Raw genomic sequence first — 13,960 nt, forward strand, 5'->3', positions numbered from 1 at the left:
TCCCTGCAACACGGAGCCATGGGTCATGGGCCCTGCCCCACTGCGGGGCTGGGGGGCTCGGACAGGCCTGGCACAGGGGCCAGGGCAGGCTCAGGGAGTGGGCCAGGGAGGCAGGGCACAGCTGAGAAGTGGGCCAGGCCAGGCGGGGGGACAGGCCAGGGAGGCAGGGGGTGGGCCAGAGGCGATGCGGAGAGCGGGCCAGGGGAGGCAGAGGGCCAGGCGCGGCGGGCGGGCCAGGGGCGAGAGCCAGGGGAGGGGGCAGGGGAAGGGCCAGGTGGGGGGGCGGGCCGGGGCGGGGTCCAGGGGAGGGGGGCGGGCCAGGGGAGGTGCCAGAGACAGGGGGCGGACCAGGGGCGGGGGTCGGGCCAGGGGAAGGGGCCAGGTGCATGGGACAGGCCAGGGGAGGGGTCAGGTGCAGGTGGCGGGCCGGGGGGGGCCAGGGGAGGGGCCAGGAACAGGGGGGCAGGCCAGGGGAAGGGGCCAGGTGCATGGGACAGGCCAGGGGAGGGGTCAGGTGCAGGTGGCGGGCCGGGGGGGGCCAGGGGAGGGGCCAGACGTGGGGGGCGGGCCAGGGGAAGGGCCAGGTGGGAGGGGGCAGGCCAGGGGCAGGGTCCAGGGGAGGAGCCAGAGACAGGGGGCGGGGTCCAGGGGAGGGGTCCAGGGGAGGAGCCAGAGACAGGGGGCGGGGTCCAGGGGAGGGGCCAGAGACAGGGGGCGGGGTCCAGGGGAGGAGTCCAGGGGAGGAGCCAGAGACAGGGGGCGGGGTCCAGGGGAGGGGTCCAGGGAGGAGCCAGAGACAGGGGGCGGGGGCCAGGGGAGGAGCCAGAGACAGGGGGCGGGGGCCAGGGGAGGGGTCCAGGGGAGGAGCCAGAGACAGGGGGCGGGGTCCAGGGGAGGGGTCCAGGGGAGGAGCCAGAGACAGGGGGCGGGGGCCAGGGGAGGGGTCCAGGGGAGGAGCCAGAGACAGGGGGCAGGGGCTAGGGGAGGAGCCAGAGACAGGGGGCGGGGGCCAGGGGAGGAGTCTAGGGGAGGAGCCAGAGACAGGGGGCGGGGTCCAGGGGAGGGGTCCAGGGGAGGAGCCAGAGACAGGGGGCGGGTCCAGGGGAGGAGTCCAGGGGAGGAGCCAGAGACAGGGGGCGGGGTCCAGGGGAGGAGTCTAGGGAGGAGCCAGAGACAGGGGGCGGGGTCCAGGGGAGGGGGCCAGGGGAGGAGCCAGAGACAGGGGGCGGGGTCCAGGGGAGGAGTCCAGGGGAGGAGCCAGAGACAGGGGGCGGGGTCCAGGGGAGGAGTCTAGGGGAGGAGCCAGAGACAGGGGGCGGGGTCCAGGGGGAGGGGGCCAGGGGAGGAGCCAGAGACAGGGGGCGGGGGCCAGGGGAGGAGTCTAGGGGAGGAGCCAGAGACAGGGGGCGGGGTCCAGGGGAGGGGGCCAGGGGAGGAGCCAGAGACAGGGGGCGGGGGCCAGGGGAGGAGTCCAGGGGAGGAGCCAGAGACAGGGGGCGGGGTCCAGGGGAGGAGTCCAGGGGAGGAGCCAGAGACAGGGGCGGGGTCCAGGGGAGGAGTCCAGGGGAGGAGCCAGAGACAGGGGGCAGGGGCCAGGGGAGGAGCCAGAGACAGGGGGTGGGGGCCAGGGGAGGAGCCAGAGACAGGGGGCGGGGCCAGGGGAGGAGCAGAGACAGGGGGTGGGGGCCAGGGGAGGAGCCAGAGACAGGGGGCGGGGCCAGGGGAGGAGCCAGAGACAGGGGGTGGGGGCCAGGGGAGGAGCCAGAGACAGGGGGCGGGGGCCAGGGGAGGAGCCAGAGACAGGGGGCGGGGTCCAGGGGAGGGGGCCAGGGGAGGAGCCAGAGACAGGGGGCGGGGGCCAGGGGAGGAGCCAGAGACAGGGGGCGGGGCCAGGGGCGGGGACCAGGGGAAGGGCCTGGCGGGGGGGTCAATACCTCGCACTCAGCGGTGCAGGTTCTCGTAGTCCGGACAGTCGTCCTCGCTCTCCCGGTTGCTGGAGCCTGCGGGAAGAGCCGGGGGGGGGGTCAGAGGAGCCTCCCCAGAGCCCTGGCCCTGCCCAGGGGCCCCCCACGGCCCAGCGCCCCGGGCCCCCTCCCGCCTCTCCCCCTGCAGGCGCCCGTGGGCCAGCGCGCTGAGCGAACTCCCCCTTCCTTCCGGGGGGCCCGGGGGACGCTGCCGGCCACCCCAGGGCCACGGGCCTGCGCAAGGGACCTGCTGGGCTGGCTCCTGAGACCCGGGCCTGGGGCCGCCTCGGGCCCCATCTGGAGAGACCAGGCCTGTGGGGGTTTGTCATGGGCTGTGGGGGCCCCTGGGTCCTGCCCCCCCACCTGCAATCTGAGGGGACTCTCAGGCGGCAGCTAGAAGAGAAGGTTTGTTGGGTCCCACGGGCCCAGACGTGTTACAGGAGCCAGGAGCAGCCGGCCCAGCCCAGCCCGGGGACGGGGGGGGTCTCAGAGCCAGGGCTCCTGCCCCCCAGCCCAGCCCGGGGACGGGGGGGGTCTCAGAGCCAGGGCTCCTGCCCCCCAGCCCAGCCCAGCCCGGGGACGGGGGGGGTCTCAGAGCCAGGGCTCCTGCCCCCCAGCCCAGCCCAGCCCGGGGACAGGGGGGGGGTCTCAGAGCCAGGGCTCCTGCCCCCCCAGCCCAGCCCAGCCCGGGGGACAGGGGGGGGGTCTCAGAGCCAGGGCTCCTGCCCCCCAGCCCAGCCCAGCCCGGGGACAGGGGGGGTCTCAGAGCCAGGGCTCCTGCCCCCCAGCCCAGCCCAGCCCGGGGACAGGGGGGGGGTCTCAGAGCCAGGGCTCCTGCCCCCCAGCCCAGCCCAGCCCGGGGACAGGGGGGGGGTCTCAGAGCCAGGGCTCCTGCCCCCCAGCCCAGCCCAGCCCAGCCCGGGGACAGGGGGGGTCTCAGAGCCAAGGCTCCTGCCCCCCAGCCCAGCTCAGCTCCCTGCTCCCCCAGCCCAGCCCGGGGACAGGGGGGGGGGTCTCAGAGCCAGGGCTCCTGCCCCCCAGCCCAGCCCAGCCCGGGGACGGGGGGGGTCTCAGAGCCAGGGCTCTGCCCCCCAGCCCAGCCCAGCCCGGGGACAGGGGGGTCTCAGAGCCAAGGCTCCTGCCCCCCAGCCCAGCTCAGCTCCCTGCTCCCCCAGCCAGTGCAAACACTAACCCACAGCCCCAGGCCGCCCGCCTCCGGCCTTGTCCCGCTCCAAGCGCCAGGTGTGACCTGCTGTCACACCCCCAGAGTCCTGCCCAGCCTCCCCCTCCTGCTCCCAGAGGCTGTCGTGCCAGGGAAACTGAGGCACACGCACACTGAGAGCTAGGGAGGGTCACGTTGCTGTGCTGGGCCCTGTGTGGAGCAGGACTGGATTTGGCCTCGCACCTGCGTACCAGGCACAGAAGATACGGCCGAGGCGGGGCTGCCCCAGGCTGGGGGCCAGTGAGAGAGAGAGCAGGAAAAGGGGAGGGGGAAGGGCTGGGTCCCCTCCCCCCAGAGGAATGAGGGTCCCGGTCCCCGAGCTCACACGGATCCCGTGCTGCCCCGTGTCCCTGGGACCCGACGACCCTTCCGTTCTACCTGCCGCCTGAGAGTCCCCTCCAGCTGCAGGTGGGGTGCAGGACCAGGGACCCCGACGCGTTGTCACAGCGGTGGCAGCGGTGGGATGGGCTGCACCCCGAGGACGGAGCACCCGGCAGTAAGGAAGGGGGCTTGCAAGAGCCAGGCGCTGGAGGCCAGGGGAAGTGGTTCCAGGAAGCAGAGGGCAGGCAGCTTAACCCGAGAGTGGCTGTGGGGAAGCAGTGCCCCCCAGGACCGTGGGACGTGGCACCAGAAGGCGGAGGGGGCTACGGTGGAACCCGGGGAAACTGGCGCTCGAGGAGCCTGGCCCACTGAGGGGATCTTCCTGGGCGTCGCGGGCGCTGCAGCATCGGCCGGGAGTCTGCACCCCGGGGACCGGCGGGGCGATGGCCGACACCCGACTCCTCAAGGCAGACGCTGTGAGGGGCCTGCCCGTGGGGAGACTGAGCAAGGCCCAGCTGATCGCCCGGCTGGAAGAGAATGATCGTTCCGGGGCCCTGGATCCTGTCCCGGCGGGGAGCAGCCTGACCCCCCCCGGGAGCGTCTCAGGCCCTCAGACAGAGGGGGCTGGAGCCTGCCAGACAGACGCGGTGCCACCTGGCCGTGCTCCGCCAGCAGCGGTTCAGCCCAGGCACGTTCCCCCTTGGCAGATCTGTGGTGGCTGGAGATCGAGCTATGGCTAAGGGAATCGGAGGCACAAGAGAAGGAGCAGCAGGACTGGGAGAAGGAGCAGGAGGACGGAGAGAGGCAGCGGCAGCGCGAGGGCCCACGGCAGAGCGGGGAAGGCTGGAGATGGAGCTGTGGCTAAAGGAATTGGAGGATCGTAGGGAGCAGCACCCGGACGGAGAGAGGCAGAGGCAGCGCGAGGGCCCACGGCAGAGCGGGGGAAGGCTGGAGATGGAGCTGTGGCTAAAGGAATTGGAGGATCGTAGGGAGCAGCACCACCCGGACGGAGAGAGGCAGAGGCAGCGCGAGGGCCCACGGCAGAGCGGGGAAGGCTGGAGATGGAGCTGTGGCTAAAGGAATTGGAGGATCGTAGGGAGCAGCACCAGGACGGAGAGAGGCAGAGGTAGCGCGAGGGCCCACGGCAGAGCGGGGAAGGCTGGAGATGGAGCTGTGGCTAAAGGAATTGGAGGATCGTAGGGAGCAGCACCCGGACGGAGAGAGGCAGCGGCAGCGCGAGGGCCCACGGCAGAGCGGGGAAGGCTGGAGATGGAGCTGTGGCTAAAGGAATTGGAGGATCGTAGGGAGCAGCACCAGGACGGAGAGAGGCAGAGGTAGCGCGAGGGCCCACGGCAGAGCGGGGAAGGCTGGAGATGGAGCTGTGGCTAAAGGAATTGGAGGATCGTAGGGAGCAGCACCCGGACGGAGAGAGGCAGCGGCAGCGCGAGGGCCCACGGCAGAGCGGGGAAGGCTGGAGATGGAGCTGTGGCTAAAGGAATTGGAGGATCGTAGGGAGCAGCACCCGGACGGAGAGAGGCAGAGGCAGCGCGAGGGCCCACGGCAGAGCGGGGAAGGCTGGAGATGGAGCTGTGGCTAAAGGAATTGGAGGATCGTAGGGAGCAGCACCAGGACGGAGAGAGGCAGAGGTAGCGCGAGGGCCCACGGCAGAGCGGGGAAGGCTGGAGATGGAGCTGTGGCTAAAGGAACTGGAGGATCGTAGGGAGCAGCACCAGGACGGAGAGAGGCAGAGGCAGCGCGAGGCCCACGGCAGAGCAGGGAAGGCTGGAGATGGAGCTGTGGCTAAAGGAATTGGAGGATCGTAGGGAGCAGCACCAGGACGGAGAGAGGCAGCGGCAGCGCGAGGGCCCACGGCAGAGCGGGGAAGCCGAGAGGCCCAGCTGCGGTGAGTGGGGAGGTGCCCCGGGGTCCCGGGACAGCAGGTCACGTTAAGAGGTTCCTGCTGCCCCAGTGTAAGGCCGTGGGGGACTCGGACGGGTTCCTTAGCTCCTCTGAGCGAGCCTGCGAGCGGCACCAGGTCCCCCAGCCGACTGGCTCCGGCAGCTCCCCCCTTGCTGGATCAGGAGGCCGCAGGGGGCTCGGCCAGCTGGAGCTGCAGCCGGGGGCTAGGAAGGGTCCGACAGGCCCTGCTGCACAAGTTGGGGCTGCCCCCGAGACGTAAGGAAGACGTTCCGGGGGGTGCGGAAGGGCCCCGTGCAGACCTGGCCTCCCGCCGGGCGCAGTCCTGCCGCAAGCGGGTGTGCGGGGCTGGGCCCAGACCGCAGGGGACCTGCTTATGCTGATGATCCCGGACGGTGTGCGGACGAGGGAGCTTTGGGGGCGGCTGCATGCAGGGGGGCGCTCAGTGCCCTGGGATGTTCCTGGTTTTATATGACAAGGGGGAGGGGAGTTCGCTGTCTCAGAGACCGGCCCAGCGACTGCTGCCTGGTGCCTGGTGCCCGGTGGCCCGGCCCCACGCAGAGGACACCGGCCGGTTCCGGGGGCTGCAGAGGGGACCCCAGCGACCGGCCCAGCTGGTCCCAGGAGGGGAGAACGTTGGGCGGGGGGCGCAGGAGGGGGGCTCAGGCGACCCTGGTTACTGGACAGAAGACACTGGGCGGGGAGGGGCTGCGGATCTGGGCAGGGGGCAGAGCAGGCAGAGCCCCCCGGCTGCAGGGCAGACTCACTCTGCGGGGCTGGGGGCCAGGCCCACAGGCCGGGAGACCTGGGCTGGGTTCCCAGCCCCATAGCCCCTCCTGTGGGTGCTGCGGGGGGTCGCTCTGGGCTGGGGGCCAGGCCCACAGGCCGGGAGACCTGGGCTGGGTTCCCAGCCCCATAGCCCCTCCTGTGGGTGCTGCGGGGGGTCGCTGTGGGCTGGGGGCCAGGCCCACAGGCCGGGAGACCTGGGCTGGGTTCCCAGCCCCATAGCCCCTCCTGTGGGTGCTGCGGGGGGTCGCTCTGGGCTGGGGAGCAGGCCCACAGGCCGGGAGACCTGGGCTGGGTTCCCAGCCCCATAGCCCCTCCTGTGGGTGCTGCGGGGGGGTCGCTCTGGGCTGGGGGGCCAGGCCCACAGGCCGGGAGACCTGGCGGGGTTCCCAGCCCCATAGCCCCTCCTGTGGGTGCTGCGGGGGGTCGCTCTGGGCTGGGGGCCAGGCCCACAGGCCGGGAGACCTGGGCTGGGTTCCCAGCCCCATAGCCCCTCCTGTGGGTGCTGCGGGGGGTCGCTCTGGGCTGGGGAGCAGGCCCACAGGCCGGGAGACCTGGGCTGGGTTCCCAGCCCCATAGCCCCTCCTGTGGGTGCTGCGGGGGGTCGCTCTGGGCTGGGGGCCAGGCCCACAGGCCGGGAGACCTGGGCGGGGTTCCCAGCCCCATAGCCCCTCCTGTGGGTGCTGCGGGGGGGTCGCTCTGGGCTGGGGGCCAGGCCCACAGGCCGGGAGACCTGGGCGGGGTTCCCAGCCCCATAGCCCCTCCTGTGGGTGCTGCGGGGGGGTCGCTCTGGGCTGGGGGCCAGGCCCACAGGCCGAGAGACCTGGGCTGGGTTCCCAGCCCCATAGCCCCTCCTGTGGGTGCTGCGGGGGGTCGCTCTGGGCTGGGGAACAGGCCCACAGGCCGGGAGACCTGGGCTGGGTTCCCAGCCCCATAGCCCCTCCTGTGGGTGCTGCGGGGGGTCGCTCTGGGCTGGGGAGCAGGGCTGGGCTGTTCCCTCTGGGAGGGGAGGCCCTGGGGTCCAGAGGGAGGGGACCCCCCCAAGGGGCTCACGGCGGAGGAGGCGGCTGGAGGCCCTGAGAGGCGCCGTCCCGGAGGCGGAGGGGTGGACCCCCCAGGGGAGAGGGCCCCCCAGGAGAGGGTCGCCTCACTGGAGTGGCCCCCGGGAAGGGGCCGTCGGGGGGGCCCCCGGGAAGGGGCCGTCGGGGGGAGGGGGGCCCCTGGGAAGAGGCCGTCGGGAGGGGGGCCCCCGGGAAGGGGCCGTCGGGGGGGGCCCCCGGGAAGGGGCCGTCGGGAGGGGGGCTCCCGGGAAGGGGCCGTCGGGGGGGGCCCCCGGGAAGGGGCCGTCGGGGGGAGGGGGGCCCCCGGGAAGGGGCCGTCGGGAGGGGGGCCGTCGGGAAGGGGCCGTCAGGAGGGGGCCCCCGGGAAGGGGCCATCGGGAGGGGGGCCCCCGGGAAGGGGCCGTCAGGAGGGGGCCCCCGGGAAGGGGCTGTCAGGAGGGGGCCCCCGGGAAGGGGCCGTCGGAGGGACGGCGGGGGGCCCCCGGGAAGGGGCCGTCGGGGGGAGGGGGGCCCCCGGGAAGGGGCCGTCGGGAGGGGGGCCGTCGGGAAGGGGCCGTCAGGAGGGGGCCCCCGGGAAGGGGCCGTCGGGAGGGGGGCCGTCGGGAAGGGGCCGTCGGGGGGAGGGGGGCCCCCGGGAAGGGGCCATCGGGAGGGGGGCCCCCGGGAAGGGGCCATCGGGAGGGGGGCCCCGGGAAGGGGCTGTCAGGAGGGGGCCCCCGGGAAGGGGCCGTCGGGGGGGGCCCCCGGGAAGGGGCCGTCGGGGGGAGGGGGGGCCCCCGGGAAGGGGCCGTCGGGAGGGGGGCCGTCAGGAGGGGGGCCCCCGGGAAGGGGCCGTCGGGAGGGGGGCCGTCGGGAAGGGGCCGTCAGGAGGGGGCCCCCGGGAAGGGGCCGTCGGGAGGGGGGCCGTCGGGAAGGGGCCGTCAGGAGGGGGCCCCCGGGAAGGGGCCGTCGGGGGGAGGGGGGCCCCCGGGAAGGGGGCCGTCAGGAGGGGGCCCCCGGGAAGGGGCCGTGGGGAGGGGGGCTCCTAGGAAGGGGCCGTGCCAGTGGGGGTCCTGCCCTGGGTCACACAGCCGGCACAAACGGCTCTCTGACACGTGCCCGCGCTGAGGCCGTGGCTCAAGGACCGGGAGCCGCAAGGACCCCACGCGCGGGGGAGCAGGCCGATGAGTCTGCAGCCAGCCGGTCCCGGAGAGACCCATCTGAACCGTGCAACTGGGGGAAGCGCCTACGGAGGGTGCCAGGCGGGAGGGCCCAGCAGTCTGCCCCCCAGTCGGACCAGGGATCCCCCCTCATGTCGGCCCCACTCCGGTGCCTGTGGGAGACGCACGGGGCCTGGCTCACCTGGACCCCAGCGTACGGCGCCCGGCCCAGCGGGGCGGTGCCAGGGGACCCTGGTGCAGATGCTGGAGGCCTTTATGCACCGGCACCCGCAGGACTGGGCCGAGTCCCTGCCCCCCTGCTGTCTGCACAGGGAGGCGCCCCGAGGGTCTGCCAGGCTCTCCCCGACTGAGCCAGAGGACCCCCTGGGCTTGCTGAGAGAGTTGTGGGAGGGGGAGGCCTCCCCGGATGGAGCGTCGGAGGCAGGGAACGTCCTGGCTTCCCGGGAAAGACTCGCTGGGCTCATGGGCCCGGCCAGAGCCCAAGGGCAGTGATGGGGCTGGTCCGACTGCCGAGTGGGCCCGCGCCGGCCCCTCCCAGCCGTGCAGCAGCCCAGCGCCAGGAGCGGCTCCTGAACTTCCCCAGGCGGAGGGAGCCCGCTTGGGTCCCTCTGGGACGCAGGGGGGCTTGTGTCCAGCAGGTACAGCCCCGTCTGGAGCACGACTCACCCCAGACACCTGGGGGCCAGACAGGACACACCGGCTCCTGGCCCGGAAGAGACCCAACGGGCAGGCGGGTTGGCCCCAGGCCGGGGGGCTGGGGGGAGGGTCAGTCTTGGCCGGGCTGGGATGAGAGAGGAGGCTGGGAGCGGGAAGGGGGGTTCAGGGCGCGTGAGCCCCTCCCCCAGAGGAATGAGGGTCCCGGTCCCCGAGCTCACACGGATCCCGCGCTGGCCCCGGTCCCTGGGACCCGACCACCCTACCTGCCGCCTGAGAGTCCCCTCAGGCTGCGGGTGGGGACAGGAACTGGTGATTCCCGCACACTCCACACACCCCACAGCACCCCCAGAGCGCCCCATCACACCCCCGGGGACCCACCCCCAGAGCGCCCTGTCACACCCCCGGGGACCCACCCCCAGAGCGCCCTGTCACACCCCCGGGGACATACCCCAGAGCGCCCCGTCACACCCCCAGGGACATACCCCAGAGCGCCCCGTCACACCCCCGGGGATTCACCCCCAGAGCGCCCCGTCACACCCCCGGGGACCCACCCCCAGAGCGCCCCGTCACACCCCCGGGGACATACCCCAGAGCGCCCAGTCACACCCCCAGGGACATACCCCAGAGTGCCCCGTCACACCCCCAGGGACATACCCCAGAGCGCCCCGTCACACCCCCCAGGGACATACCCCAGAGCGCCCCGTCACACCCCCGGGGACTCACCCCCAGAGCGCCCCGTCACACCCCCGGGGACTCACCCCCAGAGCGCCCCGTCACACCCCCGGGGATTCACCCCCAGAGCGCCCCGTCACACCCCCGGGGACCCACCCCCAGAGCGCCCCATCACACCCCCGGGGACCCACCCCCAGAGCGCCCCGTCACATCCCCGGGGACATACCCCAGAGCGCCCAGTCACACCCCCAGGGACATACCCCAGAGTGCCCCGTCACACCCCCGGGGCAACCCCAGAGTGCCCCGTCACACCCCCGGGGATTCACCCCCAGAGCGCCCCGTCACACCCCCAGGGACATACCCCAGAGTGCCCCGTCACACCCCCGCGGCACCCCCAGAGCGTCCCATCACACCCCCGGGTCCCCCCAGAGCACCCCCGTCACACCCCCACGGCACCCCCAGAGCGCCCCTTGACACCCCCAGGGACCCCCCCCAGAGCGCCCCGTCACACCCCCGGGGCAACCCCAGAGCGCCCCGTCACACCCCCGGGGATTTACCCCCAGAGCGCCCCGTCACACCCCCGGGGATACACCCCCGGGGATTCACCCCCAGAGCACCCTGTCACACCCCCAGGGACATACCCCAGAGCACCCCATCACGTCCCCGGGGCAACCCCAGAGCGCCCCATCACACCCCTGGGGACTCGCCCCCAGAGCGCCCTGTCACACTGTGACGTAGTGGGGGTACTTGCTGGGCTGTGGTGACCCCTGCTGTCTGGAGCAAGACCCAGCAGGGAAAACCTGGCTAGGCCAAGGTAATGCCAAACTTGTTGAACCAGTGGCCAGACACCCCCATGGAGAGGAACAAAGGAAGGTGGATGCTGCCCTGGCTGCGGGGGCAGGGCTGCAAGGGAATTTAGTTAATTACTGTGGGAGAGCATGGAGGGGAGCCTAGGAGAAGGGGCTGGAGTTTAGGGGCCCAGTCTCCCCCATCTCAAGGGGGCCTGAGGCATCCTAGCCCAGTTCCTGTAACCAGATTCCATCTGTGCTGTGCTGTATCCTGGAGAGGCAATAAACTTCCTCTATTCCACCGGCTGGTGCAGTCTGTTTGTGCCATTTCGGGGTGCAGGAGACGGGGAACCCCCAACGCGCCGTCACACACACGCCCGGGGATTCACCCCCAGAGCACCCCATGACACCCCCGCGGCATCCCCAGAGCGCCCCGTCACACCCCTGGGGCACCCCCAGAGTGCCCCGTCACACCCACGGGGACTCACCCCCAGAGTGCCCCGTCACACCCCCGGGGACATACCCCCAGAGCGCCCCATCACACCCCCGGGGACTCACCCCCAGAGCGCCCCGTCACACCCCCACGGTATCCCCAGAGCGCCCCGTCACACCCCCGGGGACCCACCCCCAGAGCGCCCCGTCACACCCCCGCGGCACCCTCAGAGCACCCCGTCACACCCCCGGGGACATACCCCCAGAGCGCCCCGTCACACCCCCGAGGCACCCTCAGAGCGCCCCGTCACACCCCCGGGGACTCACCCCCAGAGTGCCCCATCACACCCCCGCGGCACCCTCAGGGCACCCCGTCACACCCCCGGGGCACCCGCAGAGCGCCCCGTCACACCCCCGGGGACCCACCCCCAGAGTGCCCCGTCACACACCCGGGGACCCACCCCCAGAGCGCCCCATCACACCCCCGGGGACCCACCCCCAGAGCGCCCCGTCACACCCCCGGGGACCCACCCCCAGAGTGCCCCGTCACACGCCCGGGGACCCACCCCCAGAGCGCCCCGTCACACCCCCGGGGACCCACCCCCAGAGCGCCCCGTCACACCCCCGTGGCACCCTCAGAGCACCCCGTCACACCCCCGGGGACATACCCCCAGAGCACCCCGTCACACCCCCGAGGCACCCTCAGAGCGCCCCGTCACACCCCCGGGGACTCACCCCCAGAGTGCCCCATCACACCCCCGGGGCACCCCGTCACACCCCCGGGGCACCCGCAGAGCGCCCCGTCACACCCCCGGGGACCCACCCCCAGAGCGCCCCGTCACACCCCCGGGGACATACCCCCAGAGTGCCCCGTCACACCCCCGGGGACCCACCCCCAGAGTGCCCCGTCACACCCCCGGGGACATACCCCCAGAGCGCCCCGTCACACCCCCAGGGACCCACCCCCAGAGTGCCCCGTCACACCCCCGGGGACCCACCCCCAGAGCGCCCCGTCACACCCCCGGGAACCCACCCCCAGAGTGCCCCGTCACACCCCCGGGGACCCACCCCCAGAGTGCCCCGTCACACCCCCGGGGACCCACCCCCAGAGCGCCCCGTCACACCCCCGGGGACATACCCCCAGAGCGCCCCGTCACACCCCCGGGGACCCACCCCCAGAGCGCCCCATCACACCCCCGGGGACATACCCCCAGAGCGCCCCGTCACACCCCGAGGGACCCACCCCCAGAGCGCCCCGTCACACCCCCGGGGACATACCCCCAGAGCGCCCCGTCACACCCCCGGGGACCCACCCCCAGAGCGCCCCGTCACACCCCCGGGGACCCACCCCCAGAGCGCCCCGTATCCCCCACTCACCGCAGTGATCATCGGGCAGGCTGGAGCCGGACTCGGGCATGTTGATGTACTCCAAGCTGTCGGCTGTGGGAGCCATTGGGGGCGTCAGACAGGGCATGCGCAGGGGTCTGGGGGGCCTGACCCAGGCGGGGAGCCCGGGGGGCCCTCGCCTGACCCCCCCACGCACCGGGATCTCTCCCCTCCCCGCTGCAGGACGAACGGGACCCGCACTCACCCAGCGACTGCCTCTGGGCCTCTGGCACGTTCTCGTAATCGTCTGCCGGCGCCACTGCCGAGAGCAAGACGAGCGCTCAGCACTGCCCCCCACGCCGGGGGCTCCCCCGGGATCGCCCGGCTCTGGGCCGGCCAGTGACCCCCTGGCTGCGGGGGGGCTGGGCCCGGACCCCCCCCGCTCCGTGGCCCCTGGCGCAGGTCTGGGGGCAGAGGGAGGCTGGTGCAGCGGGACTGCCCGAGACTGGATCCGCGCGGGGCTCAGGGACTGTCCCGGGCCGGCCCCCACTCACCCGAGGACGCGCTGTCCCGGAGCTCCGTCCTGGAGGTGACCAGCTCCGCCGCCGGCTCCGTCATGCTGTCAGGAAGCACCTCCCTGCGGGGAGCCGAGGCGTCAGGCCGGCCCCTGGCTCTGCGCCTCCCCCAGCACTGACCCCTTCCACGGCCCCACCCCATGGCCCAGCCCCCCGCTCCTCTCCCCACAGCCCGGCCCGCATCCCCCTGTGGCGCAGTGGGGGGCTGTCTGCTCTGTGCCCGGGGTCCCCTGCGCTGTGGGATCCCCACGGACCCACCCACATGCGCATTGGCCCAGACGGGCAGGGAACAAGGCTCTGCCCCGGGGAGACAAAGGGAGGGAGGGGAGACGGGCACCGGGCCGGGGGCAGGGGCAGTAGCTGGCTGGGAAACCTGAAGGGAACAGCCCAAGCTGAGAGCTGAGGGCCTGGGGGGGCGATGGACCCCCTACCCTACCCCCAGGGGGCTGAGGCATCCTGGCCCCGACTCCTGGAGCCTCCTCCCGTCTGTGCTGGGCAAGAACCCCCGTTCTACTGGCTGGGGGAGTCTGGTCTGGCTGCTCCGGGGGTGCGGGATCGGGGGACCCCGACGCGCCCTCGAATCCCCCACGGCCCAGCCCCCCACGGCGCCCAGCCCCCCATGGCGCCCAGCCCCCCACGGCCCAGCCCCCCATGGCGCCCAGCCCCCCACGGCGCCCAGGCCCCACGGCGCCCAGCCCCCCACGGTGCCCAGCCCCCCACGGCCCAGCCCCCCATGGTGCCCAGCCCCCCACGGCGCCCAGCCCCCCACGGCCCAGCCCCCCATGGCGCCCAGCTCCCCACGGCCCAGCCCCCCACGGCGCCCAGCCCCCCACGGCCCAGCCCCCCACGGCGCCCAGCCCCCCACGGCCCAGCCCCCCACGGCGCCCAGCCCCCCACGGCGCCCAGGCCCCGGGACCCATACACGTAGCCAGTGGCGTAGAGTTCGTTGTTGTAATCGTCGTCGTCGTCCCCCGCACGGGGCCCCTCTGCAACCAGACATGGGGGGGTTAGCACGGGGGCCTGCTGCACCCCCCCCCCCACCCCTGAACGGCTGCGGGGTTCAGCGCCCAGGGCCCGAC

The 13,960-nt window shown here is 73.6% G+C and overlaps 1 protein-coding gene across 1 annotated transcript in view; it reads right to left on the minus strand.

Moving 5' to 3' along the window:
• Nucleotides 1-1,820: 1,820 nt before the first annotated feature.
• The window catches only part of LAT (linker for activation of T cells), a gene marked incomplete at its 5' end in the record, with an annotated part of 30,373 nt that continues 18,233 nt past the window's right edge, over nucleotides 1,821-13,960 (minus strand). The window contains 5 exons of the mRNA XM_075917934.1: nucleotides 1,821-2,000; nucleotides 12,358-12,420; nucleotides 12,572-12,625; nucleotides 12,861-12,943; nucleotides 13,804-13,867. Of these exons, the coding sequence (XP_075774049.1) occupies nucleotides 1,942-2,000; nucleotides 12,358-12,420; nucleotides 12,572-12,625; nucleotides 12,861-12,943; nucleotides 13,804-13,867 (323 nt within the window). The remainder of the gene's footprint in view (nucleotides 2,001-12,357; nucleotides 12,421-12,571; nucleotides 12,626-12,860; nucleotides 12,944-13,803; nucleotides 13,868-13,960) is intronic.

The sequence above is a fragment of the Pelodiscus sinensis genome, unplaced genomic scaffold, assembly GCF_049634645.1.
Source record: "Pelodiscus sinensis isolate JC-2024 unplaced genomic scaffold, ASM4963464v1 ctg135, whole genome shotgun sequence".
In the NCBI taxonomy this organism is placed as follows: domain Eukaryota; kingdom Metazoa; phylum Chordata; order Testudines; family Trionychidae; genus Pelodiscus; species Pelodiscus sinensis.